The sequence below is a fragment of the Dama dama genome, chromosome 28 (assembly GCF_033118175.1).
Source record: "Dama dama isolate Ldn47 chromosome 28, ASM3311817v1, whole genome shotgun sequence".
Lineage (NCBI taxonomy): Eukaryota > Metazoa > Chordata > Mammalia > Artiodactyla > Cervidae > Dama > Dama dama.
In genome coordinates, this window is record NC_083708.1 from 61,281,547 (window position 1) to 61,305,128 (window position 23,582).

Sequence of the window (23,582 nt, forward strand, 5' to 3'; positions counted from 1 at the left end):
TAAGAGATGCCAGTTCAATCCCTGGGCCAGGAAGATCCCCTGGAGGAGAGCATGGCAACCCACTCCAGTACTCTTGCCTGGAAGATCCCATGGACAGAGAAGCCTGGAGGACTACAGTCCATGGGGTCGCAAAACAGTTGGACAGGACTGAAGCAACTTGGCATATGTATACAAATGTCAAGTTACTACAATCTGGGTAAGAAAACTCTGTATAGTTATAAAAAATTTTTTGTATCTTCCTCTTTTTCATTTAAAATGAAATTGTATACATTTTCCTATGTTACAGAATATTAGAGAATTGACATTTTTTTCTTGGACCCACTATGCTCTGGGGCCCAGTTCTGTTACTATACGATCTTATTTAATCCCTACAACATTCTCTGAGGTAGTCAAATCATTGCAACCATTTTTTAAAATAAAAAGCTGAAGCCCAGAGTGGTTAAGACATGTCCAAGGTTGTACAGGACTTTCCAGGAGGACTCAGTGGTAAAGAACCTGCCTGCCAATGCAGGAGACTTAAGAGATGTGGGTTCGATCCCTGGGTTGGGAAGATCCCATAGAGGAAGGCATAGCAACCCACTCCAGTATTCTTGCCTGGAGAACCCCATGGACAGAAGAGCCTAGCAGACTATGGTTCATAGGGTCGCAAGGAGTCAGACACGCATGCACACAAGGTTGGCCAGCCAGCAGTGACCAACCCCAGGAGGGAGACTGGATCCATCAGAGTGCAAAAGCCCTCTCCACAACCCCTTGATGCTTGCCAGAGAGATCAGAGGACTGAAATCCACCTCCAAGACCATCAAAGGGAAAAATCAGAACAACAGGAATGTAAAAGATTCTTCTCTCCTGGGAAGAGATTTGACTCTGTGATAGGAGTAGACTTTCTATTTCATAGCATGAAGTTGGCCATCAGCTTTCGTACAACTCAGCCTGCCAAATGACATGATCCTCTTCTATATTAATAGCTGTTCTTTTCACTTTTGGGGCTTGGCTCATCCCACTTTGCCTTGGAAAGTACTTCCATGAGATGCTACTAAAACCGATCAGTGTTATGTGGCTGCAAAAACCATTAGCCAGAAGGCTCCGGTTTTGCTCCATGAAGGATGCTGGTACTGAGATTGGCAGTTGACTGAGGGTCCTGAGCTGTGACCCCTGGAAGGAGTGGGTCCCTGTGCCTGGCGGCCGTTACCTCTGAAGCGACCAGCCTCACCTCTGCCCTGTGGCTGGTTCTCCCAGTTGACCTGAACCCACACAGCCTCAGTCCTATGGATGCCCAAAGGAAGTGGTTCTTTGTTGGAGAGTGTTTCCCTATCCTGTGGGTGTAGTAAGTAATAAGACTTCTTTTTTGTTCCAAAAGGCAAGATTATCTAAACTGTAAGAGTGAAAATCAATGATGATATGAACAATGATTGCAAAGCACAACCAAATCTCTTGCCCTCTTCGCTTATTCGAATGAACAGGGATGGGTCCACCCCTGCACAGTGCATACCCAGCTGCTGGCTGCAGTGGGAAGAACAAACACTAGCCCTCATGGTTTTGTTTATACTTAAAACTGTGAACTTCATTTATTTTGAGAACAAAATACTGTGTGCATTAAAATCACTTATGTTCTCTTAAGTCAATGACAAGGCTCAGATTTCATATTTAAGAAATGTTTGATGAAATCCAGAAGCAACACAAATTAGGTAATTAATGAAAAAAAAACTGTTCAAATAAATTTTGCTCTTAAAATTTTGTGTGTGGGGGGGTGGGGTGGGGTGGGGGCTGTGCTACCTGGCATGTAGGATCTTAGTCCCCCAACCAGGGACTGAACCTGGGACCCCTGCAGAGTCCCAACCACTGGACTACAAGGGAATTCCGAAGAAATTTTACTTTTAAAGGAGCCACATCTGTTGGCATTCAATCAACAGTCCTGGGCACCTGTCTTCCTTGAATCAGCTAGAGACCTGGTGGTGGGTCTGCAATGGGTGGACATCTATGGACATAATGTGACTTTTCATTTTGATTTTAACTTGGTTTAATGACTATTTTGCCTTACATCTGTAACTGTATAATGGGGTTTTCTAACCGTCTAAAAGCTTTTAATTTACAAATAGTTGTCCGAGCTCCTATGAGTGCCACAGCCTCCTCCAACTATTACTTGGAGCCCCTGGATCAGACATCCTCACTATGAGGATTAGGAGAATATGTTGCCTCACCAATTTAGGGACAACGCCCCTTGTCAGCTCGGAAGCAGTTATGGAATGAGAACGACGCCTCTTTTCCCTTGGCAACATAATTCTCCTAAAAGAAAAGGGGGGAATGAGAGAGTCATTTCCTAGGCAGGTTGATAAGAAGTCTAGGGGTCCCCAAGGAGAGAGAGGTCTGGGATATTCAAGGAGGAAGAAAGGACAAACTTTTTACTTTTTTTCCTCTACATTCCTTAGGATTATATAACAATAATGTATCCTGCCTGAGGACAGTCTTTGGATTAAACCCTCTGGCTAATTCTGTTATCTTAAAACATAAATTATGGGAGTAGGTCTGGTCTTTACAAGGATGTATCCTGCCTGAGGACAATCTTTGGATTTAACCTTCTGGCCAACTCTGTTATCTTAAAATGTAAATTATGGGAGTAGGTCTGGTGAGGTCTTTACAACCTCCAGACATTCTTTGGATTCACTGGAGAGTATATAACTCCATTGCTAACACTAGCAAAGGGGGTACTCTTTTGCCCCCTTCTGATGCCTATGTCAGAAGCTTTCTCTATCTCCTTTATACTTTAATGAAACTTTATTACACACACACACAAAACTGTTCAAATAAAGAAATCTTGCTCTTAAAATTTTGTGTGTGGGGGGGTGGGGTGGGGTGGGGGCTGTGCTACCTGGCATGTAGGATCTTAGTCCCCCAACCAGGGACTGAACCTGGGACCCCTGCGGAGTCCCAACCACTGGACTACAAGGGAATTCCGAAGAAATTTTACTTTTAAAGGAGCCACATCTGTTGGCATTCACTCAACAGTCCTGGGCACCTGTCTTCCTTGAATCAGCTAGAGACCTGGTGGTGGGTCTGCAATGGGTGTTCCCAGGCTAAGGAGGAGAAGTGGCGCTTGCTGGGCTGGGAGGGGTGGAGGGTTCACCAGATTGAGGTTTCTGTGAGGCTGCGGCAGCTTGCTGAAGAATGAGGTGAGAGGGCCTTACGGGGAGGAGGGAGGAGGGCTGTGGGGATGAGCAATTCAGGATGATGACTAGGTCTCATCAGCCTGCGACTCCAGAAGTGAAGTTGCTGAATGAAAGTGAGGTGACAGTCACAAGCTGATAGGATCAAGAAACTCTGAACAGAAGGGATTGTAGACTTAAGACTTGTAACTCTTTAACTCTGCAGATGGAGAAACGCATGCCTACACTCACCAAAGCCACAGCTAACTAGACAGACTTGCATGATCCGAACCACAGTTAAAATAGTGGGAGGCAAACAGAGCGACAGCATCTTAGGAGCCTGTCTGCTGTCAAGGGTCACACGGAGGGGAGTCCTCTGTCACACCCGCCACATCTTTCAATCTGAACGCACTTCACTTTTTTTTCTCCAAAGGCAACTGCACAGACCAGCTTATAACTCTAGGTTTAATTCCTTTAGAGAAGACATCTGCATTCTAGCCCTCGTCCTTGTAGCCCTGACATTTTGCAAACCTGGTCAGGAAAGTTCTCTTGTCCTCATCCTGACATAAGAATGGTGAGGCAATACCAGGGTGGTCTGGTCTGTATGTACATGGTGGCTGTCATCCAGAGAACCTGCAGTGGTATTCAGTATTCAGAGGGAAACTGTTCATGCACTGTTTGGGCCATTTTGGCCTCATTTAAAGCTGAGTTTTTAAAAATATGGACAAGACAAACCTCTTTAGTAAGTGGTTACAGCATTTAAAAGAATTAAACAACAGAACATAAAACAGCAGGTACAATCTAGACGCTTTTTGAAATTGTTTCAGGTGAGTGTGTGTGTGCGTGTGTTGGGTCTTGTGTGTACTGAAATGGTTCTCAGGAGATTTAAAATCACAAATGATGCAGTGTTGCTGTTGTTCAGTGGCTCAGTCGTGTCTGACTCCTTGTGACCCCGTGGACTGCAGCCCGCCAGGCTCCTCTGTCCATGGGATTCTCCAGGCAAGAACACTGGAGTGGGTTGCATTTCCTTCTCCAGGAAATGATGCATTATTTTAACTCTAATTTGATTAATCAAGCATATTTAACTTTATGCTAATTCTTTTGTCTTTTTCTTGGCTTGTTGGACCTTAGTTCCTGGACCAGGAATTGAACCCAGGCTCTTAGTAGTGAAAGTGCAGAGTTCTAACCACTGGATCGCTAGGGAATTCCCAACTTTATGCTAACTCTCAAGGCAATTTAGTGAAGGACTGTGTTTTGTTGTTGTTTTGTTTTCTGTTTGCTTTTTAAGGTTGGGAAAATTTATTTAAAGAAGCAAACATATCTCACCTCATATTGTGTCCTAAAATTCCCTTTAATTGTTAAGTTCATTCCTCACAATGATGAATGTCCAAATTGAACATTTTTATAAGAACAATTTAATCTTGGTAAGCAATCATGAAATGTGAGATAAAATACGAACTCTACAGGTATTTTTTTTTCTCAAGACTGTAATTATCTACTTCAAACTTCGTGGATAAAGAGTGTAATTTTTATCCCCAAATATTTTTTTCATCCAGTCTCTCATCATTTATCATCTCCTTAGCAGAAGATGCATTCTCTTTTGCAGGATCTACTTGGCTGGAACCAAAGTGATGGAACAAAACAACAGGCTGCAGAATTGTGGGAGGCGGGGAACGGCCACTCAGCCTCTTCAGGCCCAGCAGGGCTCACGGACTGAGGCCGTGTACCAAGGCGGCGGATGGCGGCTGGGCCTCCAGAGGGTCTAAGGCATGTCAGAGGGAGCATGGCAATGCCTTCAACATCTGAGAGGTGGCGTCGGATTCCTTTAATTCTTCTTGCCCATTTTGGCCATAGTTCATTGAAAACCCAGTTATTCAAAATATAGGCTAGCTATAATATGAAGAAATTAATTAAGTGGGTGGTAACTGGCACTTAAAAAGTGAGAAAGTAGATGTTTTCCCTGGAGTTCCAGTGGTTAAGAGCTCACCTGCCAATGCAGGGGACACGGGTTCAATCCCTGGTGCAGGGAGATCCCACATGCCCCAAGGCAACTAAACCTCATGTTCAAACAACTGAACCCACATAGCCTAGAGCCTGTGCGTCACAACAAGAGAAGCCACCGCAGTGAGAAGCCTGAGCACTGCAACTAGAGAGTGGCCCCTGCTCGCCGCCGCCACTAGAGAAAGCCCTCTCGCAGCAGTGAAGACCCAGCAGAGCCAATTAATTAAAAAAAAAAAAGTGAAACAGAACAGAAAATATCAGGGTGCACCCCAAGTGCTTTGGGAAATATTTCATGCAGTGTGTGTGTGTGTGCGTGTGCATGCATTGGGTCCTCGTGAACAACACCCTTCTTACTATGGATCACAGTCAAATGGCTTTGAAGCCACAGCTCTACCAGATGCAGGGGTGGGATGCATATACCTAGTTCTTACTATGTGTCCTGAGGCGCTGATGCTGCCTCAGAGGAAAGCTAACAAAAGACCCAGGAGGGTGTCTTATTCCAGAGCTGGGACATGACCGAAGTGAGAACCTAGGGCTCCAGACCCTGTTCTGAGGCACTTCACCACCATCCACTCACACACACATGAAGCCACAGCAATGCTTTAAGTGACCCTCATCCTGACCCTCATCCTACCCATGAGGGAGGTCAGGCCAACAGGAGCCCACCCCTTGTTAGCAGTCCAGACCATCCACACCAGAGTCTTAACCTCCACCCAGTGTTGCCAATGACCTGCTCCATTGGGGGTTTTCTTGGTGTTGGCATCCTTAGTCTAGCCAACTCCCCTGTCTCTAATTACTTAAGTGGCTCTCAGATGCTTGATGGCAAAGTCACCTGCACTAGGAAAGCTGGCATCTCTGTCAGCATCCTCACCATCTTAATCCCACTCATACTTTTGTCTGCAACTTGCCTGCAGCCATTCCCACCCAGTGTGGTAAATCAACTGTATTTCAATACAAAAATTTTTAAAAAGTCTCTTTGAGTAAGGTTTACACATTATTATTCAGTGTGTATCACTTATATACATTATTACATGTATTCATACATATTATACTTATATCAGCATATATTATCTAACCCTCCTGGGACCATTACCTGTGTAAAGAAATGTGTTGGTATGTCCTCCCACCACCACGTCCACACCCTTCACTTTCTGAGCAATGAGTTTATCCACTTCAAAACCAGAGTGTCCCAGTGCAATAATTTTGTTCACATTTAGAGTTTTTAACTTATCTACTTCAGGTTGCAATGCAGCGATTTCATCTTCGAATACTAAATTCGGTCCTAAGGAAGAAAATAAAATAGACACTTATGAACAATAGCTTCTTTTTTTTTTATCATATTGCTTAAGCATATGATATATGCTTATATGCATATGATATATATATAAGCATATCAAGTAAAAACACCTTACTGCCTAAAGTTCTTAAGTTATTAAGACCAAAACTTATTTATAAATTCAGTGTAATATCTATGCAAAGCCAATAAAGATTCACATCAATATTCTCAGTTACATTCCCTTAATGGTGCATTGGGCTTCCTTGGTGACTCAGATGATGAATCCACCTGCAACGCAAGAGATCTGGGTTCAGTCCCTGGGTTGGGAAGATCCCTTGGAGAAGGAAATGGCAGCCCACTCCAGTATTCTTGCCTGGGAAATTCCAGGGACAGAGGAGCCTGGCAGGTTACAGTCTATGGGGTCACGAAGAGTCAGACAGGACTGAGAGTCTAAGACAGGCACACAAGGTTGCCTGTTGGCTTAAGGCTGCAGATGATACTATGTTGCTCGAGTTCAAGCTCACACTCTGAGCAGGGTTCAGATTTGTAATCTCTCAATTTCTTTAATCTGTTTGTATTTTTATTCAGACTTCCATTAGGTCAACACAAAGCATTCCTGAGCACATAAACATGTTGGACTGTATACATGCCAAGTCATTACGCTATACACCTTAGTGCTGGATGTCAATCATATCTCAACAAAACTTAAAAAAAAAAAAAGATTAGCTACTTTGTTTGCAAGTTCAGCACAGTCTTCAAACTGGAAACTCTTGTCAGCGACTAGTCCTTGAATTGACGCCATTGACAACACTGTCTTGTCCACTGGATAAGGTCAGTGTTAGAGCATCATTGAGCACTGATTAGATTGGGTTCTCATCCGAGGATTGCATCCCTCCCAGGAGGCTCACCCCCTCCACAGCGGGAGCTGAAGCTTGTGCTGGTGCGGCTGGTGAGTGTGGGTGTGACGGCAGAGTCACTGTGTGCTGCAGGCTCGCGCTGCCTGGTGTGGGGGGCCCGCCAGGCTCCTCTGTCCATGGGATTCTCCAGGCAAGAATACTGGACTGGGTTGCCATTTCCTTCTCCAGGGGATCTTCCTGACGCAGGGATTGAACCCAGGTCTCCCACATTGCAGGTAGATTCTTCTGTCTGAGCCACCAGGGAAGCGTCTCTTTTACATTTTGGTGTTTTGGCCACGAGGCACATGGGATGTTAGCTCCTCAACCAGGGATGGAAGCCATACCTCCTGCATGGGAAAGTGAGCCACTGGACCATTACTGAAGTCTCTTTATTGCTGACTAATGTTTTTCTCCAAATCATGCTGAGCTCCTCAGCCCAACAATCCAGTCCTCACCCCACTTTCCAGCTTTCTCTACTTAGAATCCACGTAGCAGGAAGCTGAACGCCTGCACTTTGGGGTGGCCCCACCCCCGCCTGCTCTCGGGTGTTCACGCCACAGCTTTCGCTGGGAAGCCCCGCGTGCTGGCCCCAAGCAGGTCCCTGCCCTTGGCAGCGTGGGTCCCAGCAGATGACTCTGACCTCACTTCTGGAATGCCCCTCGCCCCAGGATTCTTCACACACCCTAGAGGGGGCCAAGGAGGGTCTTCACCGTGTCTACCTGACCCCCGAGTTGGCCATCCTGCCCTTCACTCACCAGGCCCTCTTCCCTGGCTCCCTGACTTTGTTTATGAAATTTAATTGGATTCTACCTTTAATGAACTCAAATCCCGCTGGGTGGAATAGACATCATGGAGACACATAACTGTTCTGTTATTCAACATGTCCACGTCTTTAGTCAGAGATCCTGAGCTGGCCCCTCTATTAGGTCCCAGATATTCACTGGGAGGAGACCAGCTCTGTCCTCAGGCTTCTCCCAAGGAGGCCCAGAGTGAGGACAAATGTGATCAGGGGAGGCATTTTCGGGGGGCGCTGGGGACCCACAGCAGGAGCGTCCCACCTGAGGGCGACCTGCGGCAACTGGGCCGCAGGACCCCAGCCTCACAGTGTCGGTGACTGGTTCATTCTGTAAGCGCCACCCTCGCCTCTGGGCAGGAAAGCCCCGGGGGCACAGACAGAAGCGAGCCCTGAACCTGCGCAGGGCTGACCACCTCACTGTAAGCAGCAGGGCGGAAGGGGGGAGCCGCGCTGGGCGCTGGGGAGAAGCCTGTACACCGCCAGGCTGCACAGGTGGAGACTGCTACCGCCAGGGGGCCACATCCCTTTCAGTCAGAGGAACACTCCTGTAGCTCTTCAAAAGCTGGTCATTCACGATGCCCACGGTGCCTGCTGCGGCGTTTTCACAGCGACTTCAGCCGCAGCCGTGGACGCGTGCACAGGCAAGCGGGAGGGATGTCACCTGGGGTCCCTGACGAGCCCCAGGTCCCCGCAAGCGAGAGCAGCCCAGCGCGGCTCGCAGGACCCCCTCCTACCCCTGGGCCACTCAGGGTCAAGGGCACCGCCCCCGGTGTTTCCGACGGCCTGCAACTACGTTAACAGCGACAGTAAACACGTGACATTCCTAACTGCCTTTTCCTTCATCAGTTTGTTCTTGACAAAAACCCTTGTTTCCTTTTTTCTTCAAATATGGAAAGAAAATTGACTTAGATAATTTAGAAAAATCTTCCCAGGGGACACACCGGTAAAGAATTTGCCAGCCAATGCAGGAGCCACAGAGAGATGTGGGTTTGGTCCCTGGGTGGGGAAGATCCCCTGGAGGAGGAAATGACAACCCACTCCAGTATTCCTGCCTGGAGAATCCCACGGACAGAGAAGCCTGGCAGATTACAGTCCATGGGTCTGCAAAGAGTCTGACATGACTGAGTGACTCACTTGCAATTTAGGAAAAACACTTTTTTGTTTTCACTGCCAAACCATTCCTGTAAAAGTAGCTCAAAAATGTTTTCTGAATGGTCTTAGGGTTTTACAGATATATGTGTGTATATATGGATATAGCAGATATTCATATATATCTGTTGCATCACACACACACACACAAGACCATTCAATAATATATATATATATATATATATATATATATATATATTTCCCAGGGAGCCAGATACAACAAAGCCATTAAAACAAGAGATAATGAAAAAGGGAGCTAACTAGACATGTAATAATCATACTAGAGAAAAGGAAGATGAGGTAAAACCCTGGCTCTGGGCTCCCTGGTTCCACAGAAAAAAGGGTATGAGTTATGTGACTCTCACTTTCCAATAAATGACTCCTTCTGGCATCAGCACTGGATATAAATGGCCTTCTCAACCAGATTCTGGATGTGCTGAATTAAGCAGTGATACTGTTTATGTCAACAATTCATTGAGCAGGAGAGCAAGTGTCTTTAAGAAGTTACTGAGGGCAACTGGAAACCACTAGGTTGGTTTTTCAATGTCATCCACATGTGTCCAACACCACACATTGTTCCTACTTTAACCAACCATCCAGAAAAATAAGGCCACACTCTGATTTAGTGCCATCTATTTTCAAGCAATGAGTGCTGTAAAAGAAGAAAATACCTGGATTTGAGAGGAAAGGGGTTTCCTTTGAAGTGTATCCAACAATTCCCACAACTTCCTCACCAACAGAAAGAATTTTATACGGTAAATAAAGTCCTGAAATTTTAGACGCTAGAGGCCCCTTGGCTTTAATGTTTGCACTCAGAATTGGAAATTTGGCCTCTTTGAGTAGTGGATTAATCAGGCCTTCCACGCCATTATCAAATTCGTGATTTCCCAGTGCCTGGTGGAAAGGGAAAAGAGAAAAAGAATTAGGTACTCTGAAATTGCCAGGAAAAACATACTTCAAAGAATATTACCTTGGGGAATTCCCTGCTGGTTCACTGGTTAGGACTCCATGCTTTCACTGTGGAGGACATGGGTTCAATTCCTGGTCAGGGAACTAAGATCCCACAAAGCATATGGCACAGCCGGGGAAAAAAAAAAAAGACCTTATCACAGGGTTCTGAAAACTGGCGAAGCTCTAGGAAGCTGACTGTATGACTGATGTCCTTCTCAGGCTCAGAGATTTTACTCCGGGGCCCTGGGGTCAGGCCCAGGGGCAATCAGACCACCAAGCAGATTTCAGAACCCCAGGCCCTGCATCACCTGCTGAGGTGACGTCAGTGGGCATGGAAGGCACCTGCAGACAGGTCAGTGTCCTCCAACTCCAGGTCTGGGGCAGGTTGAGAGTCTGCATTTACCAGGCTCTGTCCAGCCCTTTCACAGGATTTTCTCTCATAAGCCCACATCTCAATCCACCAAACCAATCATTTCATTCCTATATGCCGGGGACAGCTGTTAAAATCAACAGGACTTTAGCAAAAGGAGCTGGGGTCATGTGATGAACAGACACTCGAGGCGTCCCCTCCCCAACGAAGCTCCCATCTCCTGGATCATGATACCCTCATGTTCCCATAACTGTTTCTTCCCTAGGACTCTGTGGTCCTTTCTTCTTCTGGGAAGGTGAGGATCCCAAGGGCAAGAAGGAGACTGCACTCTGATAGCACAGCATTGGTTTCTGCTTCCCGCCAGTTGTGGGTCACCGTAGGTTTCACTCTCAGCAGCTTCACATCCAAGGAAGAGTAGGATGAAACCACCACAGGCCTCTGGGGCTCTGGATGGGCTCCGAGCCAGGACTCTGGGAGGAGCTGGCACATTTTAACACAAGCCACCCTACTCCCAACTTACTCTCTAGCCTCCTTTCCTCACTGCTTGGGAGACGGCTGCTGAGCCAGAGCTATCACCCTGATGTCTGGTATCTTTCCCCAGGGTGATGCTGACAAAAGAGGACAGGTTGGCCACCTCCCCCAAAGCCTTCCACTCCTTCTCTATGGGTCTCCTGGAAACAACCCATGTACTGCAGCCACCCACCCATGGGCTCTGGCTGCCAAGGCTGATTCTTTATCTTAGTACTTAACTCAGTGAGTCTCAAACTTTCTATACACCACACTTGATTTTGCTTCACTTTGGGGGTCATCTGGGAACAGGCCTGGAAGGGCTGACTGGTGACCCCTCCATCTAAATGAATACCCCCACCTCCGTGTCCTCTGACTGTCCCCATCCTCCTCCTTCCTACCCGTTCCACTCTGCAGCAGCTTGTCCTGCACATCCGTGGGGTCCTTCCCACAAGGAGAGCCCCTGAGCCGCCGGGACCTTCACCTCTAGCCTTCACCCTCCTCCGTGCTAGAGCCCCTCACCTGCCTGGCAGGTGACCCTCGCCAGTACCCACGCTCAGAGGGCCATGTGCATCATGTCCTCATCTGCACGTGTTTCCACAAAGAATGCAGCAGTGTCCTCATGTTCCCATGTGCCTGTCTCCCTGATCAAACTCAGAATTTCTGAACTTGCCTTTTATCCCATCTCTGAATATCTGCTCATTTTTACTTCTTCCTCTTACCTAAGTGCTTCCCTCTTAAAGGCTCTCCCAGTCTTGGGTAATTGTCTTTTTCTCTTCTATTCTTAGAACATCATGGTTTCTTCCTATGGTGAAATAAGTCTGCCTTATGAGGTTACAATAACTCATAGTAATCTTGCATAACTGTACAGATTTTTCTTTTTAATGAATGTTTCCATAGCTCTTCATGAAAGACTGTCAATGCGTCAGCCGCCTTGCATTTTATCATTATATTGCTAGCACTCAGCAATAGCTGAACTTAGAGTTTTCCTTTATTTTGTCTTCCTTGGTGTCTCCTCCTTGGACTTGAGCGTAAAGCCCTGAAAGTGATGACCATGGCTGCCTTCCCACCTCTCTGCCTGGCGGGGAGAGAGTGTGCTTGGAGGTGTGCAAGGGTTGCCTGAATGCTGTCGCTGCCACCCACACTTTCAACACCCACCTGAACATCTGCAACCCCAACTTGACTCCTGACTCTGCATCTCTATATCTGGCTGCCATGTGGACATTGCCCCCCAGAGTCTCACAGGCACCCCAAGCCTACTGGGCTCAAGCTCCTGCCTCTGGGATCCCCATCTTGGTCCAAGGTGCTGCCATCTCCCCAGTCAGTTGCAGCCAGAAACCCTGGAGCAGCCAAATCCCTCCCACTCGCTCACTCCCTCTCCTCACCTCCCACCAGCATCTCCCCCTTTATTTAAAAGTTCCAGCTCAGCCTACCCCCCTGCTTCCACCTGCATGTGGTCCTGGTGCCCCCACCCCCACCCCTGCCCCCCAGCTGGGCCTTCAGATGCTACCACTGTGATCTCTAAACCTGCACTTTGCTGCCAGAATCATCTCTCTAAAATGCAAATCTGAACTTGTTGGTCCTGACCTTAAGGGCCCTGAGAGGCTCTACCTAAACTTCCTCTGTGATAAAGTTCAATGTCCTGAGCTCTTTAAGGTCTGGTCTTACCCTCTCCTTGAGCTTCCCTAAGACACCCACCTCTAGGCAGCAGGCAGGCCTGGCTCTATCATTCATGAGCAGTGACCTGAATACATTTCTAAACTGAAGCTTCCTCTGGAAGAGGAATGAATGAATAAAACAAAAGTTGTTAATGACAGCGAGTCAGTATTGACCAAGTACACGCCACACACCAGCATCATGCAAGGTGATTTTCTGTAGCAAACCTGGTTTTGTGCTGTGATGTTGGTATCATTACTATCTTTGTGTTACAGAGGGGAAAAACTGAGATCTAGAGACATTAAACGACTGGTTCAAGGTCACAAAATTAGTAAGGAGTGGAGCTGGGACCAGAGTCACTTCTGTTTGACTTCAACTTTCTTAACCTCTGTGCTTGGCTATAACGGGCTTTGCATAAGAGAGTAAGGACTCAAAATAAAATCCTGACTACTCATAGTTTTCCATGTTTTCACTTATCTTTGTCCCTCTGTATGTGATACATGGACTTCCCTGGTGGCTTAGTGGTAGGGAATCTGCCTGCAGTGCAGGAAACACAGGAGACATGGATTTCAACCCTGGGTTGGGAAGATCCCCTGGATGAGAACCCACTCCAGTATTCTTGTCTGGAGAATCCCATGGACAGAGAATCCTGACGGGCTACAGCGCATGGGACTGCAAAGAAATGGACCCGACTGAAGCAACTGAGCATGCATGCATGTGCATGTGATACATAAATGATGACTGATTGATATATACATAGACAGGGCTCCCTCGGTGGCCCAGTGGTTAAGAATCTGCCTTGCAATACAAGGGACACTGGTTCAATCCCTGGTCCTGGAAGATCCACATGCCATGTGGCAACAAATGCTATGCATCACAACTACCGAGCCAGAGCTCTAGAACCTGTGCTCCTCAAGAGGAGAAGCCCTCAGCGAGAAGCCCTCACACAACAAAAAGTAGCCCCTGCTCACTGCAACTAGGGAAAGCCTGCACACAGCAAGTGTGTAAATGCGTATCTTTAGAAACTCGGTGCTTCCACTTTCTGACCGTGAATTTCCCTGCTCCCTCCCGTTCCCCTGCATCTATCAGCTTCACCATTTGTCCGCTCTGCAGCTCACCTGAGGACACCTGCTCCCACCACCCTGCCGGCACACAGTAAACTTGTGAAATACACTGCTTCTTCATTCGTTCCTATTGCTTTTATTAATAATGTGAAAATACCTCAGGGAGAGTCTGCCTAGGAGTAGAACTTAGAGCAATAAAGATACAACATGACAAAGCCTGTGGTCTTTCCTTCTTCCTTTATATCTTACAGAACCTTTGTAGGGCAACCATGTTGTTGCTGTTGAATCTCTAAGTCATGTCTGACTCTTTTGCGACCCCATGGACTGTAGCCCTTCAGGCTCCTCTATCCATGGCATTTCCCAGGCAAGAATACTGGAATGGGCTGCCATTTCCTTCTCCAGGGGATCTTCCAATCCAGAGACTGAACACACGTCTCCTGTGTCGGCAGGCAGATTCTCTACTGCTGAGCCATCAGGGAAGCCTCAGTACAAGAATTTAGAAATTGACATTGCAGTATTATTATGCCCTCTTGGGTCCTCTCTGAAGACCCTGTCCACCTTCTTGTATTTGTGCTTGTTGATTTTTTGCTGCCCTGCCCAACTAATGTGTACCAACTTACGTTGTACCATATGCTTACGTGTACCAACTAACCCTGATATGAGCTAAACTCTTACGTGCCAGGATTACGTAAGATTACGTAATTATCACTCTAAGGATTATTACATAATTATCACATAAGGATTACGTGCTTATGACTCTAATCCTCCCATAAGCAAGTGATTTTCCTGACCCTAAAGGACATTATCACATTCTCTCTCGCTTTTCTGCTTTCCAAACATTTCATTTCCAATACTGGAAACGAAAATCATTTTCATTCATTTGTTCATTTGAGAGCCCTATTCACCCACTGGTTCTAGCCCTGCCATCACCTTGAATATTTTTAATACAAACACTAAATTTCACCAAATGCACTTTTCTGTAATTAAAGAGAGTTGAACCTCACAAAATGACCTTTTTCAGTATCTCCAACACTGGGATCATAGGAACACAATGAGAGCGTCTGGTCTAACCCCAGCTAAGTATCGTCATCACCTCCTTGGTGTAGGAGAATACTGGGGTTCTCACTACTAAAAGCAAAACAAAACTTGATGATCATATAGGAAAGAGACTTTTCACGTTCTTCATCTAGCTCAGCCCAGTATTTTTGACCACCTAAATACCTGGAATATTGCCTGCCTTTTATTCTTCTTCTTTATTTTTAAACTTCAAAAAATTTTTGGCTGTGCTGTGAGACTTGTGGGATCTTGGTTCCCTAACTAGGGACTGAACCCAGGCCCTGGTGGTGAAAGTGCAGAGTCCTAACCCTTGACAGCCAGGGAATTCCCTTGCTTGCGTTTTAAAGCTAAAAGCAAACTGAAATGTAAGGACAAGGGAGATTTGCTTCTTCTCCGACTCAAAATTCTGCTGTTGTTAAATAAATTCTGCAGAACACAGTCAGATTCTTTTAACCCCAACTGCAGGCATTTGTTAATATTTACATTTGCAACCCAGGTGGTGCTAGTGGTAAAGAACCTGCCTGCCAAAGCACGAGGCATAAGAAATGCAGGTTTAATCCCTGGGTCAGGAAGATACCCTGGAGGAGGGCATGGGAACCCACTCCAGTATTGCCTGCGAATCCCATGGACAGAGGAGCCTGGCAGGCTACAGTCCATAGGGTCGCACAGAGTCAGATATGACTGAAGCGACTTAGCATGTACATTTGCTGTGTATAGTTTGTGAAAGGCTTTGCAGAAACTCTGCAAGGATAGGGCCCAAAAGGCTTTTCAGGTCATATGAATCAGCAATGGAAGAATGAATCCATTTGGAGTTTCTTGTTTTGATTAAAAGCACTCTGTAGTGAGGAGTGAGGGAAAGCTTGTGTTACCATCATTGGTTTATAACTCTCATTAATTCTGAATACAGGACAATGTCTAACTTCCTTTTGTGGATAAGCAATTCCTGACATATACCCATTTTAGGGTGCTCATATGGTGACTGCATCTCTATTCATTTATTTATTCCAATTGCACTGAATGCTAATGAGAATTTAACAATCAATTCAGTTCAGTTCAGTCGCTCAGTTGTGTCTGACTCTGCGACCCCATGGACCGCAGCAGACCAGGCCTCCCTGTCCATCACCAACTCCTGCAGTTTACACAAACTCATGTCCATTGAGTCAGTGATGCCATCCAGCCATCTCATCCTCTGTCACCCCCTTCTCTTCCTGCCTTCAATCCTTCCCAGCATCAGGGTCTTTTCTAATGAGTCAGTTCTCCACATCAGGTGGCCAAACTATTGGAGTTTCAGCTTCAACATCAGTCCTTCCAATGAACACCCAGGACTGATCTCCTTTAGGATGGACTGGTTGGATCTCCTTGCAGTCCAAGGGACTCTCAAGAGTCTTCTCCAACACCACAGTTCAAAAGCATCAATTCTTCGGTGCTCAGCTTTCTTTATAGCCCAACTCTCACATCCATACATGACTGCTGGAAAAACCATAGCCTTGACTAGACAGAACTTGTTGGCAAAGTAATGTCTCTGCTTTTTAATATGCTATCTAGGTTGGTCATAACTTTCCTTCCAAGGAGGGTCTTTTAATTTCATGGCTTCAGTCACCATCTGCAGTGATTTTGGAGCCCCCAAAAATAAAGTCTGACACTGTTTCCACTGTTTCCCCATCTATTTCCCATGAAATGATAGGACCAGATGCCATGATCTTAGTTTTCTGAATGTTGGGCTTTAAGCCAACTTTTTCACTCTCCTCTTTCACTTTCATCAAGAGGCTCTTCAGTTCTTCTTTGCTTTCTGCCATAAGGGTGGTGTCATCTGCATATCTAAGGTTATTGATATTTCTCCCAGCAATCTTGATTCCAGCTTGTGCTTCCTCTAGCTCAGCATTTCTCATGATGTTCTCTGCATATAAGTTAAATAAGCAGGGTGACAACATACAGCCTTGATGTACTCCTTTCCCTATTTGGAACCAGTCTGTTGGTCCATGTCAGTTCTAACTGTAGCTTCTTGACCTGCCTACAGATTTCTCAGGTGGCAGGTCAGGTGGTCCGGTATTCCCATCTTTCAGAATTTTCCACAGTTTATTGTGATCCACACAGTCAAAGGCTTGGGCATAGTCAATAAAGCAGAAATAGATGTTTTTCTGGAATTTTCTTGCTTTTTTGATGATCCAGCAGATATTGGCAATTTGATCTGTGGTTCCTCTGCCTTTTCTAAATCCAGCTTGAACATCTGGAAGTTCATGGTTCACGTATTGCTGAAGCCTGGCTTGGAGAATTTTGAGCATTACTTTACTAGCGTGTGAGATGAGTACATTTGTGTGGTACTTGGAGCATTCCTTGGCATTGCCTTTCTTTGGGATTGGAATGAAAACTGACCTTTTCCAGGCCTGTGGCCACTGCTGAGTTTTCCAAATTTGCTGGCATATTGAGTGCAGCACTTCCACAGCATCATCTTTTAGGATTTGAAATAGCTCAACTGGAATTCCATCACCTCCACTAGCTTTGTTCGTAGTGATGCTTCCTAAGGCCCACTTGACTTCACACTCCAGGATGTCTGGCTCTAGGTGAGTGATCACACCATCGTGATTATCTGGGCTGTGAAGATCTTTTTTGTACAGTTCTTCTGTGTATTCTTGCCATCTCTTCTTAATATCCTCTGCTTCTGTTAGGTCCATACCATTTCTGTCCTTTATTGAGGCCATCTTTGCATGAAATGTTCTCTTGGTATCTCTAATTTTCTTGAAGAGATCTTTAATCTTTCCCATTCTATTGTTTTCCTCTATTTCTTTGCACTGATCCCTGAGGAAGGCTTTCTTATCTCTCCTTGCTATTCTTTGGAACTCTGCATTTAAATGGGTACATCTTTCCTTTTCTCCTTTGCTTTTAGCTTCTCTTCTTTTCACAGCTGTTTGTAAGGCCTCCTCAGACAGCCATTTTGCTTTTTTGCATTTTTTTTCCATGGGGATGGTCTTGATCCCTGTCTCCTGTACAATGTCACGAACCTTCGTCCATAGTTCATCAGGCACTCTGTCTATCAGATCTAGTCCCTTAAATCTATTTCTCACCTCCACTGTATAATCATAAGGGATTTGATTTAGGTCATACCTGAATGGCCTATTGGCTTTCCCTACTTTCTTCAATTTAAGTCTGAACTTGGCAATAAGGAGTTCATGATCTGAGCCACAACCAGCTTCCGGTCTTGTTTTTGCTGACTGTATAGAGCTTCTCCATCTTTGGCTGCAAAGAATATAATCAGTCTGATTTCGAGTTTGGCCATCTGGTGATGTCCATGTGTAGAGTCTTCTCTTGTGTTGTTGGAAGAGGGTGTTTGCTATGACCAGTGCGTTATCTTGGCAAAACTGTATTAACCTTTACCCTGCTTCATTCTGTACTCCAAGGCCAAATTTGCCTGTTACTCCAGGTGTTTTTTTACTTCTGGGAGCCGTGAGGAGATACCCCACGTCCAAGGTAAGGAGCAGCGGCTGCACTTTGCTGGAGCAGAAGTGAAGAGATACCCCACATCCAAGGTAAGAGAAGCCGGTAGGCACTGAGAGAGGGTATCAGAGGGCAGACAGACTGAAACCACAAACACAGAAAACTAACCAATCTGATCACATGGACCACAGCCTTGTCTAATTCAATGAAACTAAGCCATGCCATGTAGGGCCACCCAAGACAGACGGATCATGGTGGAAAGTTCTGACAAAATATGGTCCACTGGAGAAGGAAATGGCAAACCACTTCAGTATTCTTGACTTGAGAACCCCATGAACAGTATGAAAAGGCAGAAAGACAGGACACTGAAAGATGAACTCCTCATGTCAGTAGCTGCTCAATATGCTACTGGAGATCAGTGGAGAAATAACTCCAGAAAGAATGAAGGGATGGAGCCAAAGCAAAAACAATACCCAGTTGTGGATGTGACTGGTGATAGAAGCAAGGTCCGATGCTATAAACAGCAATATTGCATAAGAACCTGGAATGTTAGGTCCATGAATCAAGGCAAATTGGAAGTGGTCAAACAGGAGATGGCGAGAGTGAACATCGACATTTTAGGAATCAGTGAACTAAAATGGACTGGAATGGGTGAATTTAACTCAGATGACCATTATATCTACTACTGTGGGCAGGAATCCCTTAGAAGAAATGGAGTAGCCATCATGGTCAACAAGAGTCCGAAATGCAGTACTTGGAGGCAATCTCAAAAACAACAGAATGATCTCTGTTCATTTCCAAGGCAAACCATTCAATATCACAGTAATCCAAGACTATGCCCCGACCAATAATGCTGAAGAAGCTGCAGATGAATGGTTTCATGATGACCAACAAGACCTTTTAGAACTAACACCCAAAAAAGATGTCCTTTTCATTATAGGGGACTGGAACACAAAAGTAGGAAGTCAAGAAACAGTCAATTACCATCTTTTAGATACTGAAGTCAATGGAAAGTACCTAGTATCCACCCAACAAAAACAAATACATGGTGTCATAATGCTACAGTTCCCCATCCCTTTTCCTATCTGGGTAGATGCTGAATGACTGACGGAGTCAGTCTTCCCCACTGAGTTTGAACTGAATCTCAAAACTCTTCTTTTCCTGGCTCTGCAGGGAGTTACTGTCAATTAACTAGAGATTGACACTTGAGATGAAATTGTTCTCCATGCCTGCATGAAGATAATAATGATAAGCATGGAATCTATTGACTTCCAACAATAGTAAAATAAAACTTCAGAGAGGAATGTGTGCTAGAGGAATTAATTGCACATCCTTCCTGACTTTCCCTCTTTTACCATGTTTGTTCCACAAAGGGTGCAGGTGGGACCTGCAGCAGATCCAGCTGTCAGCTGACCCGGCGTGCCTGACCACCGTGTCCTGTGAGGCCTCCTGCCCACGTCCAGCTTTTTTTCTTTCTCAAAGCTTTTCCTAAGAGAAGCTGCTATTTCTTCATTTACTCCCTTCACCCGTAAACACATGCTCTCAGCGGTGCTGAGTAAACAAATGAACAAGAAGAAATAAGAACACTCCTCAGGGTGAGACTGAGAGAAACCAAGCCCTTGGTGTGGGAGCGGGCGGGACCAGCGCTGACACGGGGAAGAGCCCCGGAACCCGAGCCTCCTGCTCTTCCTTCATGGTCCTCGGGAGTGGACACGGGGGTCAGTGGTCATCCGCTGGCCTTCTGTGACGGTCTCCCATTATGTCAGAGTTGGAGAAGGAAATGGCAACCCACTCCAGTGTTCTTGCTTGGAGAATCCCATGGACAGAGGAGCCTGGTGGGCTGCAGTCCATGGGGTCACAGAGAGACAGACACAACTGAGTGACTAATGCTTATTATGCTGAATATTTAGTCTTTATGGAGAAATCTCCCATTTTCTGAATTCTCCAGTTACAAGTGACTGATCAGAGCCATTTCTCTCTGTTATTGAAGTCCACATTAATTGGTGATAAAGAAGATGTGGTACGTGTATACAATGGAACATTACTCAGCCATAAAGAGAATGAATGATGGCATCTGCATCAAAGTGGATGGACCTAGGGATTATCATACTAAGGGAAGTAAGTCAGACAGAGAAAGGCAAATATTGTACAGTATCACTTACATGTGTAATCTAAAATATGACACAGATGAACTTAACTATGAAACAGACTCATGGACAAAGAGAGTTGTGTTTGCCAAGGTGGAAGGAGGGTGGGGGAAGGATGGATTGGGAGTTTGGGTTAGCAGATGTAAACTATTATATACAGAATGGATAAACAACAAGTTCCTACTGTATAACACAGGGATATTCCATATCTTGTGGTAAACCATTACGGAAAAGAATAGGAAAAAGAATGTACACTTGAATGAATCAGTTTGCTGTACAGTAGGAATTAATTCAACATTGTAAATCAATAAAGTAAATTAAAAAAAAGAATATGCATTAATCAAGTCCCATAATCTATTTAAAATGGACTTCTCTAGTAGTCCAGTGGTTAAGAATCCATGCTCCTGATGCAGGGGGCCCAGGTTCGGTCCTTGGCCAGGGAACTCGATCCCATCTGACAAATACACCTGGCACAACCAAATAAATACATAAAAAATAAATGTAGCTACCACAGGGGTAATGCTTGGTAAATATCCACTGGATGAAAACACAACTAAACAAATGATCGGTGAGGAGGAGGGAAAAAGAGACTGAGACCGAATGCCCAAGGCCGGGTTACTGGTCCTCAGGCCCTGGGTGGTTCCCAGCAGCTGCTTCTCTGACCTGCACCGGTGCTGGCCTGTCTGTGGGCTGCAGTGGGAAAAAGGGTCAGGCACAGTCCTCTGGGCTCCGGCAGCAGACTGATAAAGAGTTCTGTTCTGAAAGCCTCTGATGGGTAAACACAGCAGCCACAGAGTGATAATTTTCACAGAACACAGAGCCACAGAAGGCAAGCGAGCAGCAAAACCCAGAGAGAGAGAGTCTCGCAGGCCAAGAACATACCAGGCCTCCCTGAATAAAGCAAGCTGTGCGGCGGCGGTCACGGTGACCCAGCTCTGACTAGTGTCTGATGCTACATCCTTGGTTGGTTTGCGTCAACCTGCAGCAGTATTTTTATTTCAAGTGTTACCAGAAAATGCAGATTTTTTTCCCCAAGTTTGCAATGACATCCCCCACCCCAATTTCAGGGCAGCCCAGCTTGAACCCAGGTGATGGGGTTACAGATACTGAAATTGGGTCGGCGGTGGGGCAGAGACATGGGCTTCTGCTGCAGGAGAAGTTGCATGGAATTGCCTGGGAGAGACCTGGTGCTCACTGCCCCCTCCCTACCCTATCCATGGATCCCTGCTCTGCACAGTCTGCTGGCTAGGCAGTCCCCACCATTCAGCCAGCAGAACAGGTGCCCTCAATAACCCATGAAGGAGACACTTGTGAGGATGCATGTAGTTCCAGGTGCTAGGAAAGAGCAATCCCCAGTGTAGCACAGGGCAGACCTCCCCTCGTCCTCAGGCCTCCCTTCCCGTCCCCCACAGGCCTCCCCTCCTGGCGACCCAGCCAGGAAACCCCTTTGTTTGTGCTCCTGCACCATCCCCTCCAGGGGTCCCCTCCTCCAGGCACTCCCACTGCCCCACTCTGTCTCATCGCTCCTCACCTAGACATATTGAGACCCTCTGAGCCAGTCTCTGGCTTCAGACCTCCTGCCCACTGCTGGGGGGCTACCGGAATGCACTCCCCAAACACCCACCCCACGGCTTCCAGCCCTGCTGGGTGTCTCTGCAAGGCTCCCCCCTTCCCACTGAAATCCATCCTGCTCAGATGCTAAACCAGCCCCTCTCTGATCTCCCTGAGTTGCCTCCTTTCTTTTTTCTGCCTGACCAGGCACCTTTGGTTCCAGGAACACAAAGTCAGCTGCCTGTGAGAGAAGCCTCACACGCAGTGGCGCCCCCACCGCAGACCGCCCCGTCACACCTGTCAGGCCCGTCCACCACCGCAGACCGCCCCGTCACACCTGTCGCGCCCGCGGCTTCCGGCTCACAGGCCTTTCTCTTCCTCCCGAGGCAGCAGCCGCGCCAGTCGTCCCACGGTCCTTGGTGACGCCAGGCGAGCGCCCGGCACCAGTGGCTCAGCAGCTGTTTACTGAGGGAGCCGCAAAGCCCTCCACCCCACCTGCTCCTCTCAAACAGGTCCCACGCTCACCTCTGATTTGGTAGGTGAGCCGCTGAAGCTGTTCAAGAACAGGATAAAAAACCCACTTGATAAAGAGCAGTAAGCAGCAGCAGCAGTGTCAGTCGTGACTGAGCGACTGACTCTCTGTGAACCCACGGACTGTATAGCCCGCCAGGCTCCTCTGTCCATGGGATTCTCCAGGCAAGAATACTACAGTGGGCCGCCATTCCCTTCTCTGGAGGATCTTCCCAACCCAGGAATTGAATCTGGGTCTCCTGCATTGCAGGCAGATTCTTCACTGTGTGAGCCTCCAGGGCAGTTGTAAAACAAGAGGAACCAAACTGCTTGGAAGACGGGGAACCAGACACTAAGCTTGGAAGCTTAGCTGACTGCATCACAATTCACCGCTTCGTTGGGCTCTCTTTTTCACTTCCTGTGTCTTCATTTACATTTCTATTCATATCTTACTGACACTTGCTTGTGAAAGATTTTTTTTAAAGTTTTTTTAACGGTTCAGGGTCTTGTGTGTGCACATATGAACGTTATATAGATTTCATGAAGGCAGTTAGCAAGAAAAAGGAATTTTTTGAAATCTCTTTCTAATTGGGAATCTGCCAAGGAGACCAACCACCTATACGGTACCTGAATTTCAAAGGGGGCATTTCACAGCTCCTGCTTGGTCCACAAAGGACTGTGAAAATTACCAGTGAATTTGACATAAGGGAATTTCAAGAAAGAGAAAAAATAAAAATAAAAACAAAATACATGACAAAAAGAAATATTAATAGTTAAGACTTTCATGCTACATGGCTAAGCCCTGTTCATACATTAACTTATTCAATTCTTACAGTGCTGTGAGGTAAGTACTAATTACTTGTCCTTTACAGAGATGGGAAACCTGGGGCGTGGGGCTTCCACAACTAGCAAGAGGCATAGCTGGAACTGGAACAAAGCAAGGCTTTAGCATCTGGGACCTTAAGTATTCTGCCAAACTGCTGCTAATACAAGCACCTGTAAACCATAATGGAAAGGATATTAAAAAATGAATGTGTATACACACATGTGTATATATGTATAACTGAGTCATTTTGCTGT

At 46.3% G+C, this 23,582-nt stretch overlaps 1 protein-coding gene across 2 annotated transcripts in view; it reads right to left on the bottom strand.

Annotated features, from left to right (window-relative positions):
- Positions 1-23,582, bottom strand: part of NT5E (5'-nucleotidase ecto) — a 63,187-nt gene that overhangs the window by 24,435 nt on the left and 15,170 nt on the right. The window contains exons 1-3 of one of the 2 annotated variants that reach the window (XM_061131866.1): positions 22,518-22,766; positions 9,930-10,152; positions 6,235-6,423 (exon numbers count right to left, since the gene is read on the bottom strand). In XM_061131866.1, the coding sequence (XP_060987849.1) occupies positions 6,235-6,423; positions 9,930-10,152; positions 22,518-22,676 (571 nt within the window). In that variant the 5' untranslated portion in view covers positions 22,677-22,766. Of the gene's footprint in view, positions 1-6,234; positions 6,424-9,929; positions 10,153-22,517; positions 22,767-23,582 lie in introns of those variants that run through there. The other variant, XM_061131865.1, reaches the window with a different exon arrangement.